At 51.1% G+C, this 27,671-nt stretch overlaps 1 protein-coding gene across 14 annotated transcripts in view; it reads right to left on the bottom strand.

Moving 5' to 3' along the window:
- The window catches only part of IL4R (interleukin 4 receptor), a 43,139-nt gene extending 19,705 nt beyond the window's left edge, over positions 1-23,434 (bottom strand). The window contains exons 1-7 of one of the 14 annotated variants that reach the window (XM_067013208.1): positions 23,336-23,381; positions 13,353-13,497; positions 9,970-10,103; positions 4,040-4,127; positions 3,452-3,626; positions 1,551-1,702; positions 192-343 (exon numbers count right to left, since the gene is read on the bottom strand). In XM_067013208.1, the coding sequence (XP_066869309.1) occupies positions 192-343; positions 1,551-1,702; positions 3,452-3,626; positions 4,040-4,109 (549 nt within the window). In that variant the 5' untranslated portion in view covers positions 4,110-4,127; positions 9,970-10,103; positions 13,353-13,497; positions 23,336-23,381. Of the gene's footprint in view, positions 1-191; positions 344-1,550; positions 1,703-3,451; positions 3,627-4,039; positions 4,131-6,471; positions 6,675-9,969; positions 10,162-13,352; positions 13,498-20,038; positions 20,490-23,335 lie in introns of those variants that run through there. The other 13 variants (XM_067013204.1, XM_067013205.1, XM_059036152.2 and 10 more) reach the window with 13 other exon arrangements.
- Between the last annotated feature and the right edge of the window lie 4,237 nt (positions 23,435-27,671).

The following is a 27,671-nucleotide window of genomic DNA, read 5'->3' as shown; positions in this document are numbered from 1 at the left end:
GGGAATCAGGGGCCTGGAACGGCGGAGGGCCTGGTCCCGGCGCAGAGCCAGAGGAGAAGCTGGGGGTCCAGATCCCCAGGGTTTGCTGTCCAATCGCGGGTCACTTTCCCCACCTCCCACCCCGGAGCCTGAGTCTCAACCCGTCTGAGTCTCAAGAGGTCACAGAGAGACCCCACAGGGCGCCCACTCACATCCGTGGGGTCGTTCTCATTTGAGATGTTGACCAGGTAGGTGAGCTCGGAGTATAGGTGATTCTCAGGAGGGTACGGGTTGTTCCACATCAGCAGCCACGTGCGGGAGGTGTTGGCGTGAACAGTGAGGTTTCTGGGCGCCAGGGGTTTCACTGCGGAGAAGTGGTGCCTGGTGAGGGGCTGGGCTGGGCGTCAGGAGGAGGCCCGGCCCAGCCCGGCCTGCAGACCATTTAGATTTTCGGTCAACACCACCTCCATAACACGTTGATGGGATACCACACAGATTTCATCATGATGGAGAATTAAAACCCTGATACCGATTCTCATGTTGCTTAAATCCTACTTAGCACTTCAGTGGCTGTTAACTACATTTCCACAGTGAGTGCAAAATGGATAAGCAAAGTAACCCAAACTTTGGCCTTTCTACCTTCATCCTTCACTCTATTGGCCACCTCTGTACTCTGTTATTATTATTTACTAAGTATTTTTCTTTATTTTGATTCATGTGTTTTAAAACTTAAGTCTCTTTTAAAGCAATCATATCCATGAGATCACAGGTATATAATGAGCATTAAAATCAACACACACTTATAAAAATTCTTTTAATTCATGGATTCGTTCATGGGTCAATTTAAATCACCCCCACACACACACCCTCCAACTCCAGGTATGAGTAAGCCCTTCCGGAATTGCTGATGGAGTGGTGGCTACTGTGAGCTCTGTGAGAATACTGCCTCTGCTGCTGAGGAGCTGTGTGACCTGAGGGCAGGTTACTTGCCTTCTCTGAACTATGTACAGTTTTTTTCAATTGCAAAATAGGGATAATAACTGTCTTTTGGAAACTGAGGCTCAGAGATGTAACATGACTTGCCCAAGATCATACAGCAGTAAATGGTGTTTTAAACTCCTGTCACTACACTCCAGCAAGCTCTTGGGGAACTCCTGTGGGAACTCTGGGTACCAGGATAAGGTCAGCCTCCCACGGTCTAGACTGTCTGAAGAAGCAGCAGCTGAACAGTTGACAGAGGGTGGAAGGACGGTTCCCGGTTCAGTTTCTGATCTGCAGCAAGCATGCCTTCCACCAAATATGCCTCATTCAGCACCCTGATCTGGGCACTTAAACACAGGGGGTTGAAATATCTGAACCGAAGGGGTCCTGACGTACTGCTGAGCCCAACCCCATTTCAAAGATGGGAGGACTGAGGCCCAGAAAGGGGCAACAACCCCATCAGGGGTTGGAGGCTGCTTGAATGGCCCCCTCCCCCAAATGGAGCCTGCCTCCCCGGCCCGGCACCTGGCCGCTGTGTGAACAGCTGCAGCCCCGCCCTATGCCACCCCACGCTGCCCCGCCCTGCTCACCATGCTCACTCGGCTTGAAGGAGCTCTTCCACAGCAGCTGCTCCCCAGCCCACAGGTCCAGCTGGTAGGTGTCCACACTGACCACGTTATCCATATGCATATGGCACACGCACACCGTGCCAGCTCTGTTCTCGGGGACACACGTGTGGTTTCTGCAGACACAGATGTTACATTAGGCTGGTCATGTGACCCACGGGCATCCCAGGATACACCTCAAGGAACCACAGGCCCTTCCAGCTTCCTGGTCACCCTGTCTCAAGGACCAGCTCTGGGAACTTGGGAGCAGAGTGGCCAGGATACAATGGGGACAGGGGCCTGGGGCCACCTCCCTGCTGGCCACAGCCCCTCACCACACCCACCATGGACTCTTCTCCACCCCTGGCCCCAGCCTTGCACCCTGAAAGCCAGCAAAAGGGAAGAACCCACGGCATGAAAGAATTTGTAACAACATATGTGTCTGTCCCGGCGGCACCCCTCTGGTAGCACAGTTTAGCCCAGTACAGTGGACTGTGGCTTGGCACGTACATACCCTGTGCCCCACAGCCTAATCCTAATGTGTCACCCAAAACAGCCAACCCCATGTCTCATGGACTAGGCCAGGGGTCAGCAAACGTCTTCTGTAATGGGCCAGATAGTAAATATTTGAGGCTTTGAGGGCCATACTCTTGCTGTTCCAACTACACAACTCTGCTGATACAGCACAAAAAAGCCCCAGCCATAGACAATACATACACAAATGGGCATGGCTGTGTGTCAATAAAACTTTATTTACAAAAACAGGTGGTAGGCCAGATGTGGCCCATGGGCCATAGTTTTCAGATCCCTGGTCTAGGCCAAGGTATCACATACAGAAGCACAGCTGGTCCACCTTAGTGTATTGTGGAATAACAGCTCTGGCAGTGTAGTCCACATCAGGTGTGCTGTATATCCCACTGTGCTCCATAACTGTGTGCCTTGTGTACTGGGTCATGTCCTGGGGCACCACCTATACCAGTGGTGATCCCTGTGTACCATGGATTATCCCAGTGAACCACCTGGAAAAACATATCCCAACTTCCATGGTCCACCAACCATCGCTGTGAACTCCACTGCTAACACTGTACCCCCAAACAGTGGTCTAGCCCAGAGGGTCTCAAAGTGTAGTCTGGGATTCCACTGGGTCAAACTGGTTTCACAGTACTACTCCGACATTAGTTGCCATTTACACGCTCCTGCTCTCACAAGTGCACAGTGGAGTTTTCCAGAGGGTACACGATGTGTGATGATGCCTTTGCTCCTACGGCCTGTTGAATGTGAACTTGTGGGCTGTTGTGATTTAAAATTTCTGTTTTAATTTCTAATAGGGGAAATATTGACAGATGTAAGCTACCCAGACTAAAGCTTTGGGGGTCCTCACTAATTCTTTCTTTCTTTCTTTGGTTGCACCGGGTCTTAGTTGCAGCACGCAGGATCTTTAGTTGCACCAGGCGAACTCTTAGTTGTGGCATGTGGAATCTGGTTCCCTGACCAGGGATAGAACCTGGGCCCCCTGCACTGGGAGTATGGACTCTTAGCCACTGGACCACCAGGCAAGGCCCTGGTCCTCACGAATTCTTTTTTTTTTTTTTCTCACGAATTCTTAAGCACACAAGAGAGTCCTGAGACGAAAAAGCTTGAGAACTGCTGGTCTAGTCTAGGATTCCACCACATCCACATGCCACGTGCCTCGGTGACACTGAGCTTGGAGCACCATGACGCACTCTCTGTGTCTTACACACGCTGCACCCCAGGGCACCTCACCTCTACCATGCCCAGTAAGCCCCCCCTGAACCGCATTTAGCACACGCATTCCGGGGTACCATGTGGGCCAGGCGAATTCCGAGGCAAACCTTCCCCAACTCCCAGTTCCAGTCCAGGCTTACTCAAAGTAGAAAAATTTCAGCTGGTAGAACAGGCGGAGCTCGGCTCTGCAGTTGGTGGGCTGGGCCATCTCCCACTCACAGGTGGAGATGTTGATGTAGTCGGAGAAGCAGGTGGGCCCCTGCAGGACCCTCACACTCCCTGGGGAGACACAGGAGACCTCTGAACAGCTGGAGCCTGAGGACCAAGAGGGATGAGTTGGAAACCAGCCCAAACAGGACCAAGGGGCTCATCACAAAACAACGAAACCACTGTCCGAGGCATGGTCCTCACGATGCAGGAGCCAGGAATGGGGCTCTGTGAGCTTCCCAGCTGGCACCGGGGTGACGCCCGCAGCTGAAGAAATACCCTTGGGTACAGGGTCCATCAGCGGAGATAGACCAAATGCACCTTTATAGTATGCAAAGGCAACTACCTGCCCTTGGCCGAATTAAGGGAAAAATATGCCAGTCTAAGGGTAGCTATTCCACCATCACAGGCATCTGTCCCACGGCGTGAGCCTGGTGCATAAACAGTCAATACTGTAATACAGTCAATACTTCATTTGCTGAATGAAGGAAGGAATGAATGAATGAGAGGTGGTGACTTACCAGAGCCTTCCGCCCACACCAGGATCAGACAGCCCACCGAAAACGTGAGCCCAGAGTGAAGCCACCCCATTGGGAGATCCTACAGCGCCTGCTGGGAGCAAGTGAGCCCGTTAGCGCCGATTCCCACGGTCCCCCATCATCCCGCGCAGCTTTCAGAGCTCACCTCCAGATACAGCCCTCCCCCCCGCCCCGGCCGCGCTCCCCCTCCACCCGGCCCCGCCTCCCTCTCCACCAGGCCTGCACCTGCCTGCCCCCCTGCACACCTTTACTTCCTGCTGTGCTTCAAACATACCACGAATTCACTCTCACCCCCATGCCTTTCCTCTCCCTGTCCTTCTCATTGATTCTCTCTGTCTCTGTCTCTGTCTCTCTCTCATTGATTCATTTTATTCATCCACCTATTCATAATGAATAAATGGCCCCTTAACACTCCAGTGTTTATTAAGAAAAACAAGGACAGTCGCCGACATAACTACAATACAACCATCAAAATCAGGAAATGAACACGGATGCATTACTGCCCGCTAATGCACAGACCCTATATCCATTTTGCTAATTGCCACAGCAATGCTCTTTATAAGTCCAGGATCTAGTCCAGAATCATGCATTGCCTCTGACGATCTGCCATCCCAGTGCTCAGGTCTTGGCTTCTAAATCTATTCTCGACTGACAGGAACCAGGGCTCCTCGGAGAAACAGCTGACTCCAGGAGCAGGGAAAGTACAAGAAAAGCCTGGAATTCTTCTTGGGCCAGAAAGTAAGGAAGTGCTCCACGAATGATGGGGACCTCTTGAAAAGACATAGGAGCCGGCTAGAATGGACGCCCACCGGCCAAAATGGGCACCATTAGAGCCTCACAATGAATATTATAGTAACCAACTGTAACCCTTAGAGTTAAAATAGGGGTGCAGGAGTCTACGGTGATAAAGATGAGTAAGTGGGGGGGAAGGGACAGCTCTATTTCACCACAGCAGGCTCCAAGTATCTCCCCACAAACTCATTAATTAACTTTACATAATTCACACACAATACTTGATATATGTAATTGTATAGAACCTTATATACAGAAACCTGGCAGATACCACCTTAACCAAATGGTCAGTGTTGACACGGCCAGGAACGGGACAAACCAAGGTCGTGAGCTTTCTGAAAACAATGCCCTTGGAAGAACACAGTATCACTTCTCTGGGGTCCCTGCCCCCTGTGCACAAATCACACGGAAACATCAGACAAGCCTACACCGAGGGGCAGTCTATGCAGGAAGCAGCCCGTACTCTTCAAAAAGTGCCCTGTGGGCAAAAGGCAAGGAGAATGGGAGATGTTCTCCTTTCAATTGTGTGTCTGTCGACCCGAGAGCCTGTGTCTGTCTTGTGCTCGGCCGATCTCCTAGTACCTACGGCAATGCCTGGGGCGCAGCACGTGCTCAGGCAAGTCTGTCGAATAAATTCACTTTGGACATGATGTGGGGCCGCTGATGGGCTCAGCACGGGGCTGGAAAGCTCTCCCTAAGGGGAGACTTGGTATCCACTCAAAGCCTCAACTGGCCTTCCTGGCAGAGCCACAGTGAAGACCAAGGAAGGAGGAGTGGGAGTGGGGTTTGGAAAACAGTAATGCTGGTTTCCTCTGCCAAGTCCCAGCAACCTTCCTCCTTGTGAGTTCACAGACATCCACAGCATCCTGTGGCAGAGACAGCAAAGGGGTCACTCTAGCCCCACTTTTGAATAAAGAGAAACAGAGAGGTCAAGATGCGTGTCCAAGGTCACACAGCAGAAAGGCTACCATGGTAAAGTCCTTTAAAAAGGTGTGGGGGAGTGAAGCAACCCCCTCAGGGTAGACTAAATCATGACATCTACAGCGGTCAGGGTGTTATCTTTGATCTCTTTCGGAGGGCACATCCAGACGTACGCGTGTGCACACATACACCCACACACGCACACTGACTGTTTCACAGGGATGGCAGGTGCTGCATCTCAGGAGAAACCGCAGCACAGATGTGGTGGTGACAAGGCCTCTCTGAACATCGCAGGGAACGAAGGACGAAGGTGCGGAGAAGCAGAGGAATTAAAAAGAATAATTACCAAATGATCAGGATGTAAGGCACATGGCAAAAGGAAATAATTTCTCAAGTCCACACCCTTGACTGTGGGATTCCTGACACGTAGCAGTTAGGAGGAGCCTCGGGGTCACCTGCCCAGCCCAAGTGTCAACCTGAACAGGGGTGCCTGCCGAGATCCCATCTCTGACATGTTGCCATCGAGTTTCTGCTGGTACTCTTTCCATGGATGGGGTGGTCACCCCTAGGTCATTTTTGAGCAGAGCCTGACTATTGCAAACAGCTTCCTTATGCTGAATCAAGCATTTGTGTAAACAAAATCCTGCTTGTCAAGTACTCACATGTGCTCGACCTTTTGCCATGTGCACTAGAGTTATTACCTTATTGACTCTGCCCAAGAACCCTGCAAGATGGGTTGTTATTTCCACTTTCTTCCTAAGGGAACCGAGGCCAGAGAGATCAAATAACTTGCCATCAGGTCCCACAGCTGGTGAGAGGGCAGGGCCAGAGTCAGAATACAGGTCTGCTGGCTTCTGAGTCCAAGGTACCTTCCAATATACCAACTCCAGTTTCTCCTAGAACCACAGACTGAACCCAAAAAGATGGAATTAAATGGGCCAGGAAGAGTTGGTCAACCTGCTTCCTTCTAAACATTTTACATCGATTAATTCAATAATCAAAACAGCTCTTCTAGGGCTTCCCTGGTGGCGCAGCGGTTGAGAGTCCACCTGCCGATGCAGGGGACGCGGGTTCGTGCCCCGGTCCGGGAGGATCCCACATGCCGCGGAGCGGCTGGGCCCGTGAGCCATGGCCGCTGAGCCTGCGCGTCCGGAGCCTGTGCTCCGCAACGGGAGAGGCCACAACAGTGAGAGGCCCGCGTACCGCAAACACACACACACACACACACACAGTGAGAGGCCCGCGTACCGCAAACACACACACACACACACACACACACACACACACACACACACACACACAGAGAGAGAGAAAACAGCTCTTCTAAGCTAAAGCTATATTAACAGAGATATGAGAGCCAAGACCAGGGAGGTGATAGTATCCAACTGTAACTGTGCATCCGTTTGGAAGAAATCTTGCTGATTTCAAGCTTGTCAAGAGGATGGCAACTAATACAGAGAGGGCCTGAAAATCCCAGAGGGGCTAGAAGGCCTTTCCCTAAACGGCTCTGCTCTCCCATTGCCTGCAGCCTCATCATGCAGTCAACAAACATACAATATTTACCAAAATGTTTAAACATGCCAAGTTTCTTTCTAAACATTTTACGTACAATAATTCAATATTTAAAACAGCCCTATGAAGTAGCTACTAGTATTTTTTCCCATTTTTAGAGGAGGAAACCAAGGCTTAGGAAAGTTAAGTGACTTGTCTGAGGTTACAGAGAGGTGATAGTCCTGGGATTTGAACAGGGGCAGTCAGGCTCCAGAGCCTTCGTTCTTAACCACTATCTGTGCTTAGACCCCAGAGTTCTCAATGTTTTGGGGGTCCCTGACCCATCTGAACTTCCAATGCAAACTCCAAGCTCTCTTTCCAGAAAAGTGCACACATTTAATTTTGCATTCCATCTTGGTGGTTCACACAGCGGTTACTTGAGCTTACTGAAGCCCAAGTAAGGACTCCAGGTCAAAGCCCCACCCGCCCCCCAGGCAATGACCAGTTTTTGAGGGTCTTTGAATGGGGTCGTGGCAAGATTTTTCCAAGACCCAGTCTGGGGCTGGGGAGAACGCTGAAACGGGGGAGGGGGAAGCCGGCGGGGTGGGGGGCAGTTAGCAGTTTGCTGCAAACGCAAGTCTCTTCTCCATGATGAAACCAGAGTCATTTTCAAATTGGAAACCAGGCCATGACCTGTCTGTTCACTTCACTGGCCTCTGGCTCTTGAAAGATGTCTTCACCCCCGGGGATGGGGGGATGCCACAGAGCCCCAGGGGTCCACAGCCCATCCAAGAGCAGCATCTCTGACTCAGAATCAAATCCAAGCCCTGGAATGAAAGCAGCCAATCGAAAAGGCTACATGCTGCTTGATTCCCTTTATGTAACATTCTTGAAATGACCAAACTATGGAAATGGTGAAAAGATTCGTGGCTGCCGCATGGGTGGTGGGGGCAGCAGGGAGGGAGGGAGGTACGGCTATAAAAGGGCAACACAGGGATCCTTGTGATGGTAGGACTGTTCTGTATCTCACTGCAGTGGTGGAGACAAAAACTGTGCACGTGATAAAGTTAAATTAATAAGAAGCAAGCTAACAAAATGAATAAAAATAACACGTGCGTGCGCGCACAAACACGCAAACACACACGCCAACGAGTACCAGTAAAACGGAGGCAATCTGAGGAAGATCAGTGGTTTCTATCAATGTCAATACCTTGGTTGTGATACTGAATTATAGTTTTGTAAGATGTTACCCTTGGGGGAAACAGAGTAGAGGGGATCTCTCTGTATTATTTCTTACAACTGCGTGGATTAATCCTTACAACAATTACCATAAAATAAGAAGTTTAAGAAAATGCAAAAAAAAAAAACATACCCAAACCACCCAAGCCCCTCTGATGATCTGGTCCCTGGAGACCCCACTACCACCCCCTCTTATTCCCGCTCCCTCCCCCACGAGCCTTCTGTCCCACTGGCCTTCTGACACACCCCTGTCCCTTTCCTCCCTCGAAAGCTTTACACCCGGAAACGCCACCCAGCGAGGGCATCCTCTGTTACTTCTCATCACAGCACCCTGTTTATATCTGTCATATACTTATCGCCATCTCTAATCATATCTCTGAGGTTATATATGTGAATGTTTATTGTATTTCAGTAGGTAGATGGCAAAGATAGAAAGGTTTGACTGCAAAAATGTTTTGAACTTCCCCAGATCAAAACACACCATAAAGAAAAAAAGCAAGCAAGCAAAAGATTAGCAAAAAGTGGCAATCTACGTTACAGAAAGTGAAGGGCCTTAACATATAAAGTGGTCTTACAAATCAGTACGACAAACATTCCTTTAAGTAAAATAGCCATGGTCATTGCTTTGTCCCCTGTGTCTAAACAGTGCCTGACATGTACACAGTATGTGCTCATGAAACATCTATTCCATGAATGATTGGTTAAAATTCAACAACAATGAATACAAGAATCTGTTTTTAAACATGGAGTATGTACCAAGCCCTTGCCCCTAATAACTGCCATGCATATACAGTACTTATTACGTGCCAGGCGTGGTTCTATGCGCTTATAATATATTAAGCAATTTAGTTCTCACAACTTTATGAAGTAGATGCCATTAAAATCCCCATTTGAGGGCTTGCCTGGTGGCGCAGTGGTTAAGAATTCTCCTGCCAATGCAGGGGACACGGGTTCCAAGCCCCTGGCCCAGGAAGATCACACGTGCTGCGGAGCAACTCGGCCCATGTGCCGCAACTACTGAGCCTGTGCTCTGGAGCCTGCGAGCCACACCTACTGAGCCTGCGTGCCACAACTACTGAGCCTGCACTCTAGAGCCCGTGCTCCACAACAAGAGAAGCCACCACAATGGGAAGGCCGCGCACCGCAACGAAGAGTAGCCCCCACTCACTGCAACTAGAGGAAGCCTGCGTGCAGCAACGAGGACCCAACACAGCCAAAAATTAAAAATTAATTTTTAAAAAATCCTCATTTTAATGATAAGGAGACGAAGGCACGGAGAGGTCAGAGCACTCGTTTGTGGTCACAGAGCTGGGATTTGAACCCAGGCAATCTCACTCCAGAATCCACGCACCACTGCCTCTCAGAATGTTGTCCCTGCAGCCCTGGCATGTGGTGTTATTAGTCCGATTGGCCAGAAGCACCCAGAGTGGGAAAACACTCCTGCTAGCCGGGAAACACACTTAACTCACTCTTTTTATCTGGGGGGAGATGCGTGGCCAGTCTTGAAATGTCAGAAGCCAGCAGCGGTACAGAAGCGACCCAGCAGGGCTCTTCCTGAACCCAGTGGGGCGTGCAGGCCTCCTGCTCCTCTTCTGTCTCTTGGCTGCAAACCGATGTGGAGGGGGTGGGAGGTTGGATCAGCAGACAGGATGCAGCCTGTCCTGTGACAAGAGGCATGTGGAAGGAAGCCCTGGACAGCAGGCGCTGCGGGTGACCTCCCTCCCGAGCTGCTGACCCCTGAAACTCCACAATCTTAAGCTGGCCTGAAGCTTCGGTTGAGCTGGTCTGGCAGGGGGGGTAGGGATACACTTCTCCACAGGGAGCAGCCTTCCCAGAACTGCTGCCCAGCTAGGGTTCCCAGAAGCGAAAGCCACGTCGCCAGCCCCGCCCAGGACAGTGAGGAAGGCCGGCCAGGGCCCCAAAATGGCCCGGGCTCTGCCTGCCCCACCCCCAGCCCAGAGAGGGGAGGGGGAGGGGGAGGGGCGGCAGCAGGCAACAGCAAGAACCAGCCACCTGGGCCAAAGAGCCCACCAGGCTCCCCCCGTGCCTACTGTGTGCTCCTGGTCCTCACCCCCTCGCTTGTGCCCCATGTATTCTTGCTGCAGGTGTTTTCTCAGCACCTACTATGTGCCAGCTACTACAGATGTGAAAAAGGCCATTCATTCATTCATTCATGCCTTTTTTCCTTCTTTCCCTTAACAAATATTTGAGCGAGGAGAGAAGTTACTGGAGGATTTGGGGCACAGAGGTGAGACTTCAAAGGCTCCCTCTGGCCTCTGGGGTCAAGGGCAGAAGCAGGGACCCACGAAGAGGCCACTGGACTAGCCCAGGCACCAGGTGCCAGGTGAACCAGGATTGTAGGGAAGAAGAGGTAAGAACAGGTTAAATTCTAGATCTGTTGTGAAGGTAGAGTCAACAGGCTTTGCTGCCAGAATGGAGTTCGGGGGCTGAGTCAGAGAAAAGGGGACAAGTAGGGGTCAAGAATGACTCCGAGGCTTTCGGCCGGAGCCACTGAAAGGATGGAGGTGCCACCCACCAAGATGGACTGGGCTGCGGGAAGGACCAGTGTGAGGTCAGGCATCATCAGATCCGTAAGAGGCTGTGAGGACAAAGCTGTCAGAGAGGAGGGGCGAGGAAGGGCCACCTGGTCCTACGGCGTCGGTGGGGGGCCAGGGGCCAGGTAAATGAACAGGAATCCTCCAGGGGAGGGACGGCGGCATGTGGAGAGGAAGGAAGAATGTCCCCCAGAAGGCATGGTGGGCTCCGTGAGGGCAGGGGACATGCTCCATCTGGAAGCAGAACGCCTAGCCGGTGCCCAGCACAGAGCAGGTACTCAATAAATGAGCATATGTACTTGACTTTATTCTGACTTTCACACTTATACAGCACTTCCTCATGCCAGGCACTGTTCTAGGATGCTTTAAGACCCCGTATGAGATGAGTACAATTATTAAACCCATTTTACAGATTCTGAAGGATCCTAAGATAGGGAGGCCGTGGCCCATTGCCCATCCTACAAGACAGGCCCTTGGCTGCAGCGAGGAGGGGTAGGGGTCATAGGGGATGAGAGCAGTGCAATCAGAAGGGCCGGAGGACAACACTGTCTACCAGGGGTGGTAAGCGATTCAGACTCCATCCTCAGGGCAGTAGGGAGCCACTGAAAGCTATTGAGCAGGAGAGGGGCTGCTTTCCAGAAAGCCCACTCTGACGGAGAACAAGTGCAGGAGCAGCTGACAGAAGAGGCAGTGCCGCTCGAGCCGCAGGAGTGAAGGCAGGCTCTAGCTCTCTTTGGGAGGTGCCCGTGGCAGAACTTGGCAATGACTGGTGGCTGGGAGTTGGGAGCAGGGAGGTGCCTTGGGCTGGAGCATGGGCGGGTGGTGGTGGCGGGTGCCAGGAAGAGGCATGGTCTTGCTGCGGAAGACCACGCACTTCACCGTACTGCGGACGTGGTGAGTCCAAGTAGGCGATGGGCCCCAAGAGGCATCCAGGAGGCAGTATGTCCTAGCGTCCTGGAGCTCAGAAGGAAGGCTCACGCTGGAGACCGGTTTGCAGGTCATCAGCTGTGGCTGAGGCTCACGGGGGCTGTGCCGAGTGAGAGACACAGCCTTGTCTGAGAGGGGAGGGAGGGGGCTGGAGACCGTGAACCTCCTTCGTGGGATTCGGCTGGGCCAGAGCCCCAAGGGGGTGCACTCTCTCGGGGACAGGCTGGCATCCTGCGCTAACAGCCACCTTATGGCAATGTGGACGCTCACATTGGCTGCGGACACATTAAGTCCAAATGTCCACAGGAGGGGCAGCCAGGTGACTCCATCTAGGATCCTGGAAGCCATGCTCATCCTCAGAAGGTACCAGTGCCCCCAGGGAGGAGGCTGCGTCTGAGGACCTGAGTGCAGACGCCACCTGCTCAGGACCAGCGGCCAGCCTCCGTCACTCTGCAAGCCCTTCTCCTGCTTTATTTCTCTTCCTGGCACTTACTCCTCACAGCCTATCACACACGCACGTGTCCTGTGCACAGTCCAAATCCCCCAGAGAACACCAGCTCCTACAGGCTGCGCCCACCCTGTTCACTGCTATAGCCCTACAGCCTAGCACCGTGCCTGGCACACAGTAAGTGGGGGGGGGGGGTCCATAGATATTTGCTGAATGGAAGAATAAATGAATGAACTCCCCCTGGCTGTGTGCAGTGAGGCCTGGCCAGCCATCCCTGATGGAGGCAGGGATACAGCTCCCAGAGCTGGCATTTTCTGCCTCTTACTGCTGGATAAACACGGACCAATTCTGGCTCAGAGTCTCCTTATACACCCCAAGGCAGGCACCACACCGATCTTGGCCACCCCAAGAGGGGAGGGGGAGCTGGCCTCCAGAGAGCTGGTAACCGGGGCATTACCCTGATTACTGCTCATTGCCCTGATACACAGATACAAGATGTCTCGGCCCCAAGACGCTGATTAGATTTTGGTTGTCTTAGTGACAGTCACGGCTCCCGGTTCGCCTTCTTCCTGAGGTCACCAGACGTCATCACGATTGCCCCCAATTCCTTGAGTCTTCAGAGACCATGCCCTGGGCCCTTCTGCCCATAGGTTCCACCCTTCCCCAACTGAGGAACATGGAAGGTGCAATTATTATCATTCCCTTTGTAGACATGGGAAAACTGAGGCCCAGAGAGGTCCAGGAACCTGCCTAAGGATGTACAGCTAGTAAGAGGTGGGCCTGGGAATTGAACCCAGATCTTTTGGTTCTGGAGTCACAGTACAGCACCTGGCACGGAGGAAGCAGCCTTAAATTCACTCCTTTTATACACCTCTCTGCTCCTCCCAGCAAGCCCCGTGTGGAAGATGTGGTTAAACATTACCTGGGGCTTCCCTGGTGGCGCAGTGGTTGAGAGTCTGCCTGCCGATGCGGGGGACGCGGGTTCGTGCCCCGGGCCGGGAAGATCCCACGTGCCGCGGAGCGGCTGGGCCCGTGAGCCATGGCCGCTGAGCCTGCGCGTCCGGAGCCTGTGCTCCGCAACGGGAGAGGTCACAACAGTGAGAGGCCCGCGTCCCGCAAAAAACAAACAAACAAACAAACAAACAAAAAATTACCTGCACAGAGGAGAAAATTGAGGCTCAGGGGAATTCAGAAATCATCCCAAGGCAACGGGGCAGGAAGTGATGAACTAGAACTTGGCCTCCACCACCCACCACTGTTTGCCCAGTCCTCACAGGGAGCATGTCTCAACAGGGACCAGGACTTTGGTCCCTGGGCAAACGCAAAGCAGTAGCATGTCAGCACAGATAAGAGCTCCCTGTTCACGGTCTGTCTGCAGACAGGCGGGGGTTGGGATGGGGCTCTCCCTCGAGTTCTTTCTGTTGTCTCATTCTTTATCATTCTTGGCATGGTCAGGGACACACAGATGTGTGGGGACACCCACATGGGCAGGGACCCCAGAGCATCTAAGATGCGGAAGCGTAACTCTGAGCCTAAGCGCGTGGCCTCTGCACTGACTGGCTGGGAGACCTCGGCACACCGTGGTCCTCTCAGAGCCTCGGTCTCCTTATCTGTGAAATGAGAGCTGAACCACTTGCCTCCTGGGGTGGTTGAGGGGAGGCAAAGAGACCATGGCTGGCATAGCTGGGTAGAAGAGCCTTAGGGCAGTGCTGATGGAGCAGGAAGCAAAAGCTCATCTCCAAACGCCAAGTACAGACCCTGAGTACATGACAGCTGCCATGACAGCACAGATGGGTCTCAGAGTACAAGCTGAGTATAGGAAGCTGGGCTTGAAAGGGCAATACTCATTCCATTTATATAAAGTCCAAAAGGACACAAAACCAGTCTTGGGGTTAGTGGTCAGGAAAGTGTCCTGGGGAGGGTGGGGTGGGAGAGAATCTTCTGGGGGTCTAGTCATGCTTTGTTTCCTGATCAGGTTATACACACTTGTGTTTATTTTGTGCAGCTGGGCACTTGTCTGCAAGCACATTGCAATAAAAAGAAAAAAAAAAAAAACCGATGGATGAGAGGGAAGGGAATAGAGCAGAGGGTGCACGAGGCTATCGGGGTTTGTCAACGAAGGTCTCAGAACAGCCAGTTCTCAGGGCTGGTGGATCCCCAAAGACCCTGGAGTCCAAGCCAGCTAACACTTCAAGTCCCCCTAGGCCTTTGCCACGGGGCCATCAACCCTCTAGTTGCCTGCTTCCAGCAATGGGGCGCTCATTCCCTCTGGGGAGTGGGGCAGTTGCCAGCTCCCAGCCACCTCTCACAGCCACGGAGGGTCATCTCCCCCAACGTCAACCAAATATCTAAGAGAACGCAGATGCATGACCTCAGTGAGTAGAGAGGGGGCAGGTGGCGAGCAAATGTCCAGTCCTAACAGACACCCGCCCCTCCGCTTTGCACCATGTAAATGAAGGCCTAGGGGTCGCTAGGGTGCTCGATTTTTCACAAGCTAGAAATCCAGATTTGTATGTATATTACCCTGGTTTTTAAATGCGCAACTTTTAAAAACCACACCCCGCATTTGTGGTCCCTCTGTGGCTTCCAACCACCAGGTGACGTCCTCCTGGGTGAGTGGGTGTCCTGAGACACCAGAAGACCCCCCAGTAAGAGGAAAGGAGCAACAGATGAGACCACCCCCCACACCTTCCCTAAGCTCCCTAAGCTCCGGCACCCCCAATCGTTCCCTTCCTTCTGTCCCTGCGGGATGCGGTTGTCACGGTGGTGACAGGGAGCAAGGCTGGAGACACGCCATCACCGCCTGCCCTTGTGTGGCTGGGCAGCGTCATTTTGTCAGGGAGGAGTTCCAAAACTATGCCAGCCCCACTGCTTTCCTCCTCAGGGGGGGGCGGACGAGAGGATCAAAGAGCAGTCCTTACACCCTCCCAGCCCTGCCCCACCCTCCCCCTATGAGCCACAGACTCGCCACTTCCCTTGGGCTGTTTCCTCTGCCTCTCGGTGCCCTCCTCCTACGCCACCCTCTCAGGATGTTCCTGGTCAAACGCTACTCTTTCCTCCTCCCACCTCCCAGCTCCACCTGTCCCGCTGCCCAAGCATCATTTCCATTCTCATAAAGAGTGAGCCGTGTGCGCTATTTTGCTCCATTTCCAGACTGAAAGTCTTCCAGGCCAGGGACTGTGTCTCATGCACATCTCCTTGGGAACGCAGAGGCAGCCAACAAATGATGGCGAAACTTAAGTCACTGGCTGCCTCACTGTGGATGTGTTCCTTCCTCCAGACCTTTGTACGTGCCATTCTCACTGCCTGGAATGCTGGCCAGTGTTTACACCCAACGACTAATATGAGTACAGGAATGTTTACGATGCCTTTCATATTCACTATGTGTTGTTATTGTCACAAAAACCCTAGAGAGGGGCAAAGCGAGTCATATCCCCATGTTACGGTTTCGGAAATTGAGGCCCAAAGAGGGAAAATGACTTGCCCAAGATCACTGAGCAAGTGGGTTGCAGAGCTGAGACTAAAATGCAAGTTTCCTTTTTGTTTTTTTTTTTTTTTTAAACTCATGCGGCTACCAGACTGGGGTCAAAGAAAAGTCCTTTGACTTTAGAGGGGGAGAAAAGGAAATAAAGAATTGGAAAATTAGTCAGGAAAAATGCAAATAAAGATAACAGGTATAGGAACATTAATACTGAATAAAATGGAATTTAAGGCATCAAAGTATTAAAAGAAAGGTAGCTGTTTTATACTGATAAAAGGAGCAGCTCACCAAGAAGGTATAAAAACCATGAACCCTCTTCTATTCATATTGTATATAGTTTATAAGCACCTAACAACATACCTTCAAAAATGAAGCAAAAAACTAAGAGAAGGCCAGAGAAAAATGAACAGATCCTCTATCATAGTTGGAGATAAATCAGGTAGAGAAAGCTACATAAAAACAGAGAAAATATAAATGATGTAATTAGTGAGCGTGAACAAAATATATGTCTAGAACTTTAACCCAACAAAAACACACATCCTTTCAAATACAAGGGGAACAAACAGAAAAAAAAGGGACCAGAAAATCTTACAAAGACGATCTCGACAAATTCTCCATCACTGATATCATAGAATCTACAAATATTGACCATTATGCAATACATTCAGAAATCAACAATCAAAAAATAACTTTAAAAATTCCATCTACCTTAAAAAATTATAACGCACATAACACTTTTAATCAAAAGGGAAATTATAAACTATAATAGTTAGTAGTGAATCACACTGTGTGACAAGACCTGTGGAATGAAGCCATAGTGGTACTCAGAGAAAAAAATTACAGCCTGCAGTTGATTTACTAGAAAACAAGAAAGACTGAGAACGATTGTTAGCCTCCAACAAGGAACCTCAGAATGGAAGAAACCTTAATTGACAGCAGCTCGTGTAGGTGAGAGAACTGGAGGGTTTAGCTGGCAAGTTCAATACCAGCCCCAACTGGGGCGTGGCCACTACAAAGTATGATTGCAGGTGGTATCAACAGAGGTATGGGCTCCAGATCCAAGGAGGTGACAGTCTCCCTCCTCTCTGACTGGGCAGGCTTTGGGGGAGGCAATGGTTTTTATGTGGGACTCTGACCAATGAGATCATGCCCAAAGCCAGACTGAAGAGGAAGAATGACCGAATGAAGTATGGCTGTGTCATCTGAATAAGAGAATCACTGCACTGGGATGGAGGAGGAGGCTTACTACCTCCAAGGGGTAGAACCAAAGCCAGAAAGCGAAAGTTCCTGGAAAGTTAATTTGGCTAAATCCCAGGAAAGAGATTCTCCCAGTTAGAGCTGTCCAACAGTAGAATCTGGTTTCTAGAAGGCCTACTCCCCAGAAGCAAGACTGTTGGGAAGCTGAGGGTCTGCGGGCTTGGAGGGCTGCCCCCGCAGAGATCTGGCGTCCCTCCTCTCTGGAGAAGTTCCTCTTTTAAAAAGACAAAACACTCTCCTGGCTGCTTCAGGAAACCCTCAGGCCTTCCGCAGTTCTCCAAAACAGCTCTTGGTGACTGTGCTCCCTTATTTCTTTTCTTTTCTTTTTTTAAAAAAATTTATTTTAATTAATTTATTTATTTGGCTGTGTTGGGTCTTCGTTTCTGTGCGAGGGCTTTCTCTAGTTGCGGCGAGCGGGGGGCCACTCTTCATCACGGTGATGCGCGGGCCTCTCACCGTCGCGGCCTCTCTTGTTGCGGAGCACAGGCTCCAGATGCGCAGGCTCAGTAGCTGTGGCTCACGGGCCCAGTTGCTCCGCGGCATGTGGGATCTTCCCGGACCAGGGCTCGAACCCGTGTCGCCTGCATTGGCAGGCAGATTCTCAACCACTGTGCCACCAGGGAAGCCTGGTGCTCCCTTATTTCTAACCTAGAAACCTACTTCTTTTAAACTCTGCTCCTTGGGCTGGATGGCTCAGAATAGTAGTTAAATGCCTAGGCTTCCAGCCCTGGATTTGAATCCAGATTCTGCCCCTTCCAAGTTGCATCACCAGGTAAGTCTCTTCCCTGAGCCTCAGTTTCTTCCCCAGGGAAATGGGGAGGCACCCATGCATCTACCTGCCTCCACAATCCTCAGCCCCACCACGCCCCCTCTGCTTTAGGGTGTCTGCCATGCTGGGAAGATGCTCATCGGTAAAATAATCTGTAAAATGATCTGGGCAATGATCGGATCACCTGTGACGACGGTCCTGGCCTGACCACGTGCACAGGGTTGCTGGGCAGATCAATGGGAGGTGGGCACCGACAGTGGACAGTGACAGGTGGGCCTTTAGCACTTGAATACAGTTTCCATGATGTGTTTAAACACAGTGGCAAAGACTGAGGACCCTGGAGCTGCCAGGTTCACAGCTATGTGACCCCGGACAAGTTATTAAAGCTTCTGTGCCTGTTTTTTTCATCTGTAAAATCTGGATAAGAGCAGTTCCTACCTCGTACAGTTACTGTACAAGTTGAGTGAGACAATGCAGGTCTCTGGCTCCTATTGGCCTTCCTGACCTCTCTCCCCAGGCCTCCTCAACTTGCTTCAACTCCATCCAACCACATCAGCTTCCTTGTTGTGAGTCAAACACACCTCAGGGCCTTTGCACTTGCTGTTCCTTCCGCTGGGATCACTCTTTCCCCAGATATCCACGTGTCTTTCTATGTCAGGTCTTAGCTCAAAAGTCACCTCCACCACTAGACGGTCAGCTCCATGAGGGCCCTTGTTGCTACATCAGTCACTGCTGTGTCCCCAGCCCCAGCACGCTTGCTGAGTTGAGTGTAAGCTGCGAGCCCCATGCTGGCACTCAAGACATGTGCGTGCCTGTCCCTTTTAGCTTTGCAAACTGGATCTGCAGGCCGGAGGCTGTTAGTCCCTTCACAGTCCTGTTGCTTAGAACACCTCCTCCCTCTCAAGAAAGCTGTTCCACCAAACCCTTGAGGAAGCTTCTCTCCCCCTCACCAGGACCCACCTCCTCCCTCTCTCTCTGGAGGCAGGGGGAGGGGGGACTCAGATGCCAGCCCAGAGGGTGAGTATCCCCAGCGAGTCGCAGCTCCCAGGCCTGCTTTGGTGAAGACTTGGATTTCTTAAGTGACGTCGAGAAGATCAGGAGTCCCAAGGGGGCCCCAAGAATGAAAATGAGTCACTCGGAGGCAAACCCGAAACCTCAGAGGCATCACCACTTCTTGGAAAGGTGAAGATGTGTGCATTTAGACAGAACTGTGCACGCGGAGCGGGGGCAAGCAGCAGGGCCGGAAATGGGACCGGTCGGGCAGACGAGGCCTTTTCTAGCATCCTCTCTGGTTCCCTCCACCTGGCCCGCTCCTCCAGGGCCTCTGCCCCTTGCCCTTCTAAATGTCCCTCCTCAGAGAGGCTCCCCCGAATCCACCCCCACACTGCTTCCAAGCACTGTCACTATGTGACATGATACTGTAGGTGCCTGTCATCCTGTGTGAGACCCTGGGGGCCAGGTGTGCTTCTGAATTCAGAATTACTCAGATTAGAGAAAGGTCATCTTGTATAAAATACCACCCATCAAAACTACCCCTGCCCCCCCACGGGGCCCAAGGAGCACCCTGGGATCAATCACATGAATATCTCTGCAGCAAGACACACGAGCCCTTCACACCAAGGAGAATAAATAAAGCCTCCAAAGAGCCTCCCGTTTAGTTCATGTCAGGTCTTGCTTCCACTTGAGTGATGAGAACACTTCCGGTTTTCAGAGCTTGTGGATTTCGAATGTTAGATAAGGAGTACAGATCTGTGTATGTTTGTTTGTATATTGCCTGTTTTCAGAACTCCAGGAGAGCAAGCACTTTGTCCAGTGCTCTATCAGTAGCACCTGGCACCTTGCCTGGCACACAAGTGCCCAAGAAATAGCCGAAGAAGAAATGAATGAGGAAGCCAGGTGCTGGATGTGAAGAAGTGACTCTGTCCTAATCGGGGAGAGAAACAGCAATCACGGAGCTGTGGGCAAGGTATCTCCAAAAATCATCTCAAGAATACCGCCCCTCCCCCCTCCAAACACCCATTTTACTGACAAGCAAACTGAGGCTCAGAGAGGTTAAGCAACTTCCTCCAGATCCCACAGATAGGAAGAACAGCAAGCTCACATTTGAACCTGGGGCCCGTCTTCAAGCCTGTGACCTTCTCTCTGCCTCAGGCTCAGAAAAGCAGAATGACTTGGCTGGAAGCAAAGCAACAGGGGTTATGGCCCATCAGATGCAGGGTCCCCCGGTCTCTTTAGGACTCTCAGCCTCCACTGGGGTTCTCCCATCCACATTCTTGCAGGGGCAAATTCGTAGAACATCTAGGCAAGCCGTCGGCCTCTCTTCTAGCCGAGCCAAGGGAAATCTGGTCAAACAAGACTGGCATGTCTCCACGCTCCTGAGGAATGCTCCAAAAGATGTCCCTCCTGGCCACCCCAGCAAAGTGGCACAGTGGGAAAGGACAGAGGTTGAGAAGGAAAGCAGGTTTGAATCCCTCCATCTGTCACTCTTAGATGTGCTCTTAGATGTACGACCTTAGGCAAGGCCACACCACACATCTCTGAGTCTTGGTTTCCTCACCTGCAAAATGGGCAGATTAAATGCCATCCAAGGGGCTTCATTTATTTACTTAACAAATATATAGTGCTTACTCTACACTGGGCGCTGTTCTATATGCTTGACACTTATGAATTCAGTTCATCATCACTACAAATGGTATAAAGTAGACACTATAATTCCACAATGGGGAAACTGAAGTCTTGAGAACTTGGCTCCATAAGAAGTGGCAAAGCCAGCATCTGAACCTGTGTGATCTGGCTCCAGAGTCCATGCTCTTAACCTCCAAGCTATATTTCTTGACAGCTAACAACAGACATGAATACTGACTGTGGATGTGTTGTGTTGGAAACTGTGCTAAGGAGCTTATAAAACATTGTAATGTCAGGCTTCCCTGGTGGCGCAGTGGTCGAGAATCCGCCTGCCAATGCAGGGGACGCGGGTTCGAGCCCTGGTCTGGGAGGATCCCACATGCCGCAGAGCAGCTAGGCCCGTGAGCCACAACTACTGAGCCTGCACGTCTGGAGCTTGTGCTCTGCAACAAGAGAGACCGCGAGAGTGAGAGGCCCGCGCACCGTGATGAAGAGTGGCCCCTGCTTGCCACAACTAGAGAAAGCCCTCGCACAGAAACGAAGACCCAACACAGCCAAAAATAAATAAATAAATAAATAATAACAGACAAAAAAACCCATGATGTCATTAGCACTCATAGAAGCTCAATTTTACAAATGTGAGGAAACGAAGCACCCAGGGGGCCTCTGTCCCTGCCTCACTCCCAGGTACCATCAAGGGCAGTGGACATTTGATCCCAAACTCTCTCCTCCATCCGGGGGTAGGGGGATAGAGAGAAGGGGGTCCAGGAAAGGGTCTCTCTTCTCATTTCCTTGATACTTCATTCATTTCAGCTCCTCTTCTGAATCTGAACAGCAGGAAATTGTGAATGCCTTTGGGGACAGCATTCCTGCCCCTCCCTCAGCTTTCTGCAACCCTGGGCTTTTGCTGTACAAAACACATCAGTTACTCAGTCACTGCCCAGAATTTGGAAACTCTCAGGTCATCCCAGACTTGCTGGTAACTGGGTGTGTTGTAACCAGCGTGACTGGTTAGTGGTTTTCCCTCCCTGCAGCCTTCCCACATCCTCCCTCCAGAGGTCCACGGCGGGGCCCAGGAATCTGTATCGTGATTCTTATGGTTCAGGCAAAGGTAAAATACACTGGCCTACACTCCTCGGCATGGCAGGCAAGGCCTTTCACAACACTCCTCACCTTTCCATCCATCACTGGCTTTTCCCTGGCACCCTGAACGACCTCCTAGCCTTTATCCATGCTGTTCCCACTGTCCAGCATGCTGTTCCCGCTCATGCTGCACCTACCAAGCTCCTCTCCTCTCCCAGGGCTGGCTCAGAGGTCCCTGCTCCATGAAGTCTGTCCCACTGACCCATGAAGGTTGATCACCCCCTACCTGTGCTTCCTCCCTTCCTCATAGCTCTCCCCAACCGCCCCCGCCGCAGAGGGAGCTCCTTGAGGGCAAACACTAGTGCCCTGAACAGCACTCAAGCAGTGCCCAATGAGTGTTAATGAGTGAATGAATGGCTGGGGTAGGTCACCCCCCTTTAAATACCTCAGCATCCTCATCTGTACTCATGGTGGAGCTAGCAGAGTTCGAGTGGCCTTTGTAGGACTCTGGAAACCCCTGACTGTGGGGAACACCCGGACAAAAGTAAACCTGAGTCTCCGGTTTTCCCACTGGACTTAAGGATTTGAATAAAGGCACTATTGTCCCAGCAAATGCCTGGTGCTCCTAAAAGGCCACCCATTGGGGAGGAGTTGCAGGGGGGCGGGGGTCATACCTCGCCGCAGAGGGAAAAGGCTGGGATTCAAGCAGGGTAAGTGCTGGCCTGGGGGTGATGTGTGAATCCCAGCAGCAGGCACCAAGTTTGCTGGTCCCCAGACTGTCCGGATTATAAGAAACATAGATTTTGTTCAAGAGAAGAAGGAGAAGGAGAAGGAGGAGAAGAAGAATCTAGATTCCTGGGTTTACTGAATCTGAATCTCACCAAAAAGAGCCTGAGAAGCTGCATATTAAGTGAATCCCCTGGAAAATTTGTTTATGGTGTAGTTTGACAAATGTTGTTGACATGTGGACGGCAGTGGGCTCTGGTGCCAGAATGAGTACGTTGGAATCCTGCTCTGCACTTTTTTTGTGGCATCACCTTGGGCAAGTCATTTAAGCTGCCTGTGCCTCAGCAGTTCTCATCTGCAAAATGGCCACAATAAACACAAAGCACCGACCAGAAAGGTTATTTTGAACTTTAACTCAGAATACTTTCAGTGCTCAAGGCAGGCCCGTACAACATAAGTCCCAGCAAATGATCGCTATTATTGAGCCCACCCAATACTCAAATAAGGAGAGCAAAGGTCGAAAGGGTCATGTTTCACCATATTCCTCGATCCAAATCCTCACCGACTTCCTGTGCGCGGGGTGGGGGGTGACTGCCCAGAGAAGACGGGGGAGGTTGGTGGCCCAAGGCCTGTCTCCACCCACGCTCACGACGTTCCCAAGCCCCTCCAAGAGGCCGCCCCTCTGACGTGTCGGGGACGGGGCGAATTTGGGGCGTGCGGGTGTCTGAGCATCTGCACTAGCTTCCCCAGCCCCGCTTCAGGTGCGCTGGGCGGAACGGACGGAGCCGCCGCTGCCCCTCGCGCGAAGAGGAGCCTGCAGGTGAGCAATCCCCACTGGGGATCGGGAAATCCCGGGGTCCCCGCCGCCTGGAATCCCGCCGGCGGCCCAGCGCTCTGTGGACCGCCGCCGCGTGCCCGAGCCGATCCCCCAGCCTCCCACCCGTGCGCGTGCCCCGGGTCCTACCTGCGCGCTCCAGTCCAGTCGCCGCTCCAGCGCCGGAGCGGGAACTGGGAGACACCCCGGGAGGCCGTCCCAGCCTTGGCTGCGCCGGGCGGGGCTTTCCTAGGCCTCCTGCCAAGCCCGTCCAGCTTCCTGCGCCCCGCCCCGCTCCCCGCCCATTGGCCTGAGCCGCCCCGTCCAGCCCCGCCCAGCCCGCTCTCCCTGGGGCGCCCTTCCCGGGGCGCCCTCCCGGCAGGGGCGCCGACGGTCACAGCTGCGTCCCTGTCCCGGTCCCCTCCGTCCCCGCAGTCCGAGGGGCTGCCGATCTCTCCCGGAGGCGATCCCAGCGCCCGGGCCCCATGGCCACTGGAGGTCACACCCCAGCGGGGAGAACTCCGCAGGGCTTCCCCTAGCTCTCAGAATAAAATCCCAGCTCCGGATGGAGCCTCCGGATTTGGCACCAGCTGGTCTCACCGCCCCTGCCCCTGCCTTTCCTGCTGAGGCCCCTCTCTGCCTCTCTAGGCACAGGGGGCAGGTCCGTTAAGGGTTGGGGGGCTGGGCAGATTTAATCCTGCTCCCCTTCCCGACAGCACAACTTCTGCTGAATGCGGATGTGTGTTCTTCTCTTCAGCAAATGTTTTCTGAGCGCCTACGATATGCCGGGCTCCAGAAAAATGTAGATAGTAAAACAACTCTTCGATCAACAGTTAGTACCATCTGGCAGACCCCTTTCTAAGGCCATGCATATATTAACTGACAACTACCCTGTGAGGGAGCTATACTACTGTCCCCCAGTTTACAGATGGGGAAACTTGCTCAGAATCATGCAGCCGGTGTGGGATTCCAGCCCACGCTCCACGGACCACTAATCACTGCACACTGTAAGAGCCCTGATGGAGCTCAGAAAGTAGGGAAAAACAGTAAATGAATAAAGTATTTCAGGTAACAAGAGATACCAAGAAGAGAGTAAAACAAAGAGAGACCCATCTCCTGGAGGAGGAGACATTTGAGTTTCTAGCCTGAAGGGGATGGAGGCAAGACTAGTTTAGAAAGTGAGAACAGCAAGTGCAAAGGCCCTGGGGTGGGAACCAATTTATCATGTTGGAGGAATTGCCTGAAGGCCAGGTTGGCTGGAGAGCCTTGAGGAGGGGAGAGGGGAAGAAGGTCAGGTTGGAGGTGGGCAGACCCAGGCTGGATAGTGCTGGGGTCCCCTCCTAAACATGAAATCTTCTATTGCCCCATCTTTGTGTCTCTGAGTTTGTGCCAAATTTTATCTGGAGACAGTGGAAGTCTCACTTTGGGAATGTATGGCCTGGGCTGTCTGCCCTCCTGGCCTCCTGAACTGGGCTCCCACTGTTTTCTGAATCTTCAAGTCATCCTTCACTCTTCCCTCGCTTCCACCAGACCGACTGCATCTGCGTCTGCGTACTAACCCCAGTTATTACTATGGGACTCTGGATGAAGTGGCTCGTGCACTGTGGCTCAGCTCCCACATCTACAAAGTGGGGGCGATCACAGGCCTCACCTCACAGGGTCTGAAATACATGTGATGAGATGCATGAAAAGTTCTTGGAGCAACGCCTGGCACAGAGTAGGCGCTCAATAAATGTTCACTGTTGTTCTGATCAGAAGGAAGATGAGAAGCCAATTCAGAGCCTGCTTCCTCCACCTGTTTGCTTGGTTGTGAAATGGGGGTAAAAACGCACTGAAAAGAGGAAAGGATGGGGCAGATGTAGTTGGATGTGACGACATTTGGGAAATCTGGAGAAAGGGAATGTGGGAATTCTTTGTACTTGCCACTTTTTTGTAAGTCTGAAATTATGTCAATATAAAGAGTTAACGACGCAACGCAGCAAAAAAAAAAAAAAAAAAAAAAAAAAAAAAAAACCAGAGTTAACGAAAATAGGGCATTGTCCTGAAGCCGTAGAAGGATAATAAATGTAAAGTTTACCATCTCGCATATAGTTGCACTATTTGGATTCCTGCCTGAGCTGTCCAAACTTTGTCAGTGGCTGCTCTATGTCAGGCCTTGGAAGGGGGGTTGGAGGCCCCAAAGCAATAAAAACTCAGGCCCTCAACACAGACAGTTGCCAAGTTTGGCCTCAATACGAGCTCAGCTCACATTACATTACTTGTTTTTAATCCTGGCTTTCAGGTTTAAATTTTTAAAAAAATTTTAGAACAGTTGTAGATTTTACAGAAAAATTGTTAGTACAGAGAGCTCTTATATTACCCCCTCCCCTGTGCATAATTTCCCCTATTAGTAACATCTTGCATTAATACGGTACATTTGTAACAGTTAGTGAACCGGTGTTTATACATTATAATTAACTGAAGTCTGCTCTTTACATTAAGGTTAACGCTCGCTTTCTTCTGAGCTGTTCTGTGGGTTTTGACAAATGCATAATGACATCTATCCACCAGTACAGCAACGTAAAGAAGAGTTTCACCTTCCTGAAAATCCCCTAGGCTTCACCTCCTCCTCCTCCTCCCCATGAATCTTGGAAGCCACTGATCTTTTTACTCTCCCTATAGTTTTGCTTTTTCCAGAATGCCATATAGTTGGAATCTGACAGTATATAGCCTCTTAAGACTGGCTTCTTTCACTTAGTAATATGCATTTAAGGTGCCCCCATGTCTTTTCATGGCTTGATACCTCATTTCTTTTTAGCACTGAATAATATTCCATTGTCTGGATGTACCACTGCTTATTTAGCCACTCACCTACCGAAGGACTCCATGGTTGCTTTCAGTTTTTGACAAGTATGAATAAAGCTGCTATAAACACTTGTGTGCAGGTTTTTATGTGGACATGTTTTCAACTCCTTTGGGTAAATACCGAGTGTGATTGCTAAGATCATATGGTAAGAATACAGTTAGTTTTGTAAGAAACTGCCAAACTCTTCCAGAATGGCTGTGCCGTTTTGCATTTCCACCAGCAGTGAACGAGTGTTCCTGTTGCTCTGCATTCCTGCCAGCATTCGGTGTTGTCAGTTTTCGGGATCTTAGCCAGTCTAGTAGATGTGTAATGGTATCTCATGGTTGTTTTCATCTGCAAGTTCCTTAAAGATATATTATGTTGAGCATATTTTCATGTGCTTATTTGCCATCTGTGTATCTTCTTTTTCATCTGTCAAGATCTTTTGCCCATTTTTAAATAGGGTTGTTTGTTTTCTTAGAGTTGAGTTTCTAAAAATTCTTTGTATATTTTGGATACAAGTCCTTTATTGGACATGTGTTTTCCAAAGATTTTCTCCAAGCTTTGGCTTATCTTTTCATTCTCTTAACAGTGTTTTTATGTTTTGTTTTGGGTTTTTTTTTTTTTGAGTTATGTGGACCTCTCACTTCTGTGGCGTCTCCCGTTGCAGAGCACAGGCTCCAGACACGCAGGCTCAGCGGCCGTGGCTCACGGGCCCAGCAGCTCCGCGGCATGTGGGATCTTCCCAGACCGGGGCACGAACCCACGTCCCCTGCATCGGCAGGCGGATTCTCAACCACTGCGCCACCAGGGAAGCCCCGTAAAGTGGAATTTTTGACTTTAAATGAAGTCTGACTTATTAAGTTTTTTCTTTCGTGGATCATGCTCTTGGTGTTGTTATCTAAAAACTCATTGCCAAACCTAGATCCTAGATTTTCTTCTATGTCATCTTCTAGAAGTTTTATAGTTTTGCATTGTACATTCAGGTTTATGATCCTTTTTGCGTTATTTTTTGTGAAAGGGAGAAGGTCTATGTATAGAATCCCTTCCTTCCTTCCTTCCTTCCTTCCTCCCTCCCTCCCTCCCTTCCTCCTCTTTCTTCCTTTCTTCCTTCCTTCCTTCCTTCCTTCCTTCCTTCCTTCCTTCCTTCCTTTCTTTCTTTCTTTCTTTCTTTCTTTCTTTCTTTCTTTCTTTCTTTCTTTCTTTCTTTCTTTCTTTCTTTCTTTCTTTCTGTTGTCTGCCTATCTGTCTGTCTCTGTCTCTGTCTCTCTCTCTGTCTCTCTCTCTCAGCTCACACTTGGGATCCTTGAGCTGACATGTGAGATGTCCAGCTACCCTGAAGCCACAGTCCTGGAGAGAGAACATGGAGAGAACACAGAGAGACAGAGAGGAAGGCCAGAAGAGCCCCAGCTGTACAGGACTTCCCAGCCCAGGCCCAGATGTGAGCAAGCGAGCCCTCAGATGTTTCCAGCTCCCATTCCTGAGCCATCCCAGCTGACACCAAGAGGAACAGACATGAGCCGAGCCCACTGAACCCTGACCAAATTGCAATGTCACCAGCAAAATGAATGTTGCTATTGTTTCAATCTGATTCCAAGCAGCACAGAGACAAACTGTCCCCGCCGAGCCTGGCCAGGTTGCAGATTCATGAGCTAAATAAAT

This window comes from Kogia breviceps, chromosome 14 (genome assembly GCF_026419965.1).
Source record: "Kogia breviceps isolate mKogBre1 chromosome 14, mKogBre1 haplotype 1, whole genome shotgun sequence".
NCBI classification, from domain to species: domain Eukaryota; kingdom Metazoa; phylum Chordata; class Mammalia; order Artiodactyla; family Physeteridae; genus Kogia; species Kogia breviceps.
Note: the sequence above shows the minus strand (reverse complement) of the source record. Positions and strands in the feature narration are given on the sequence as shown.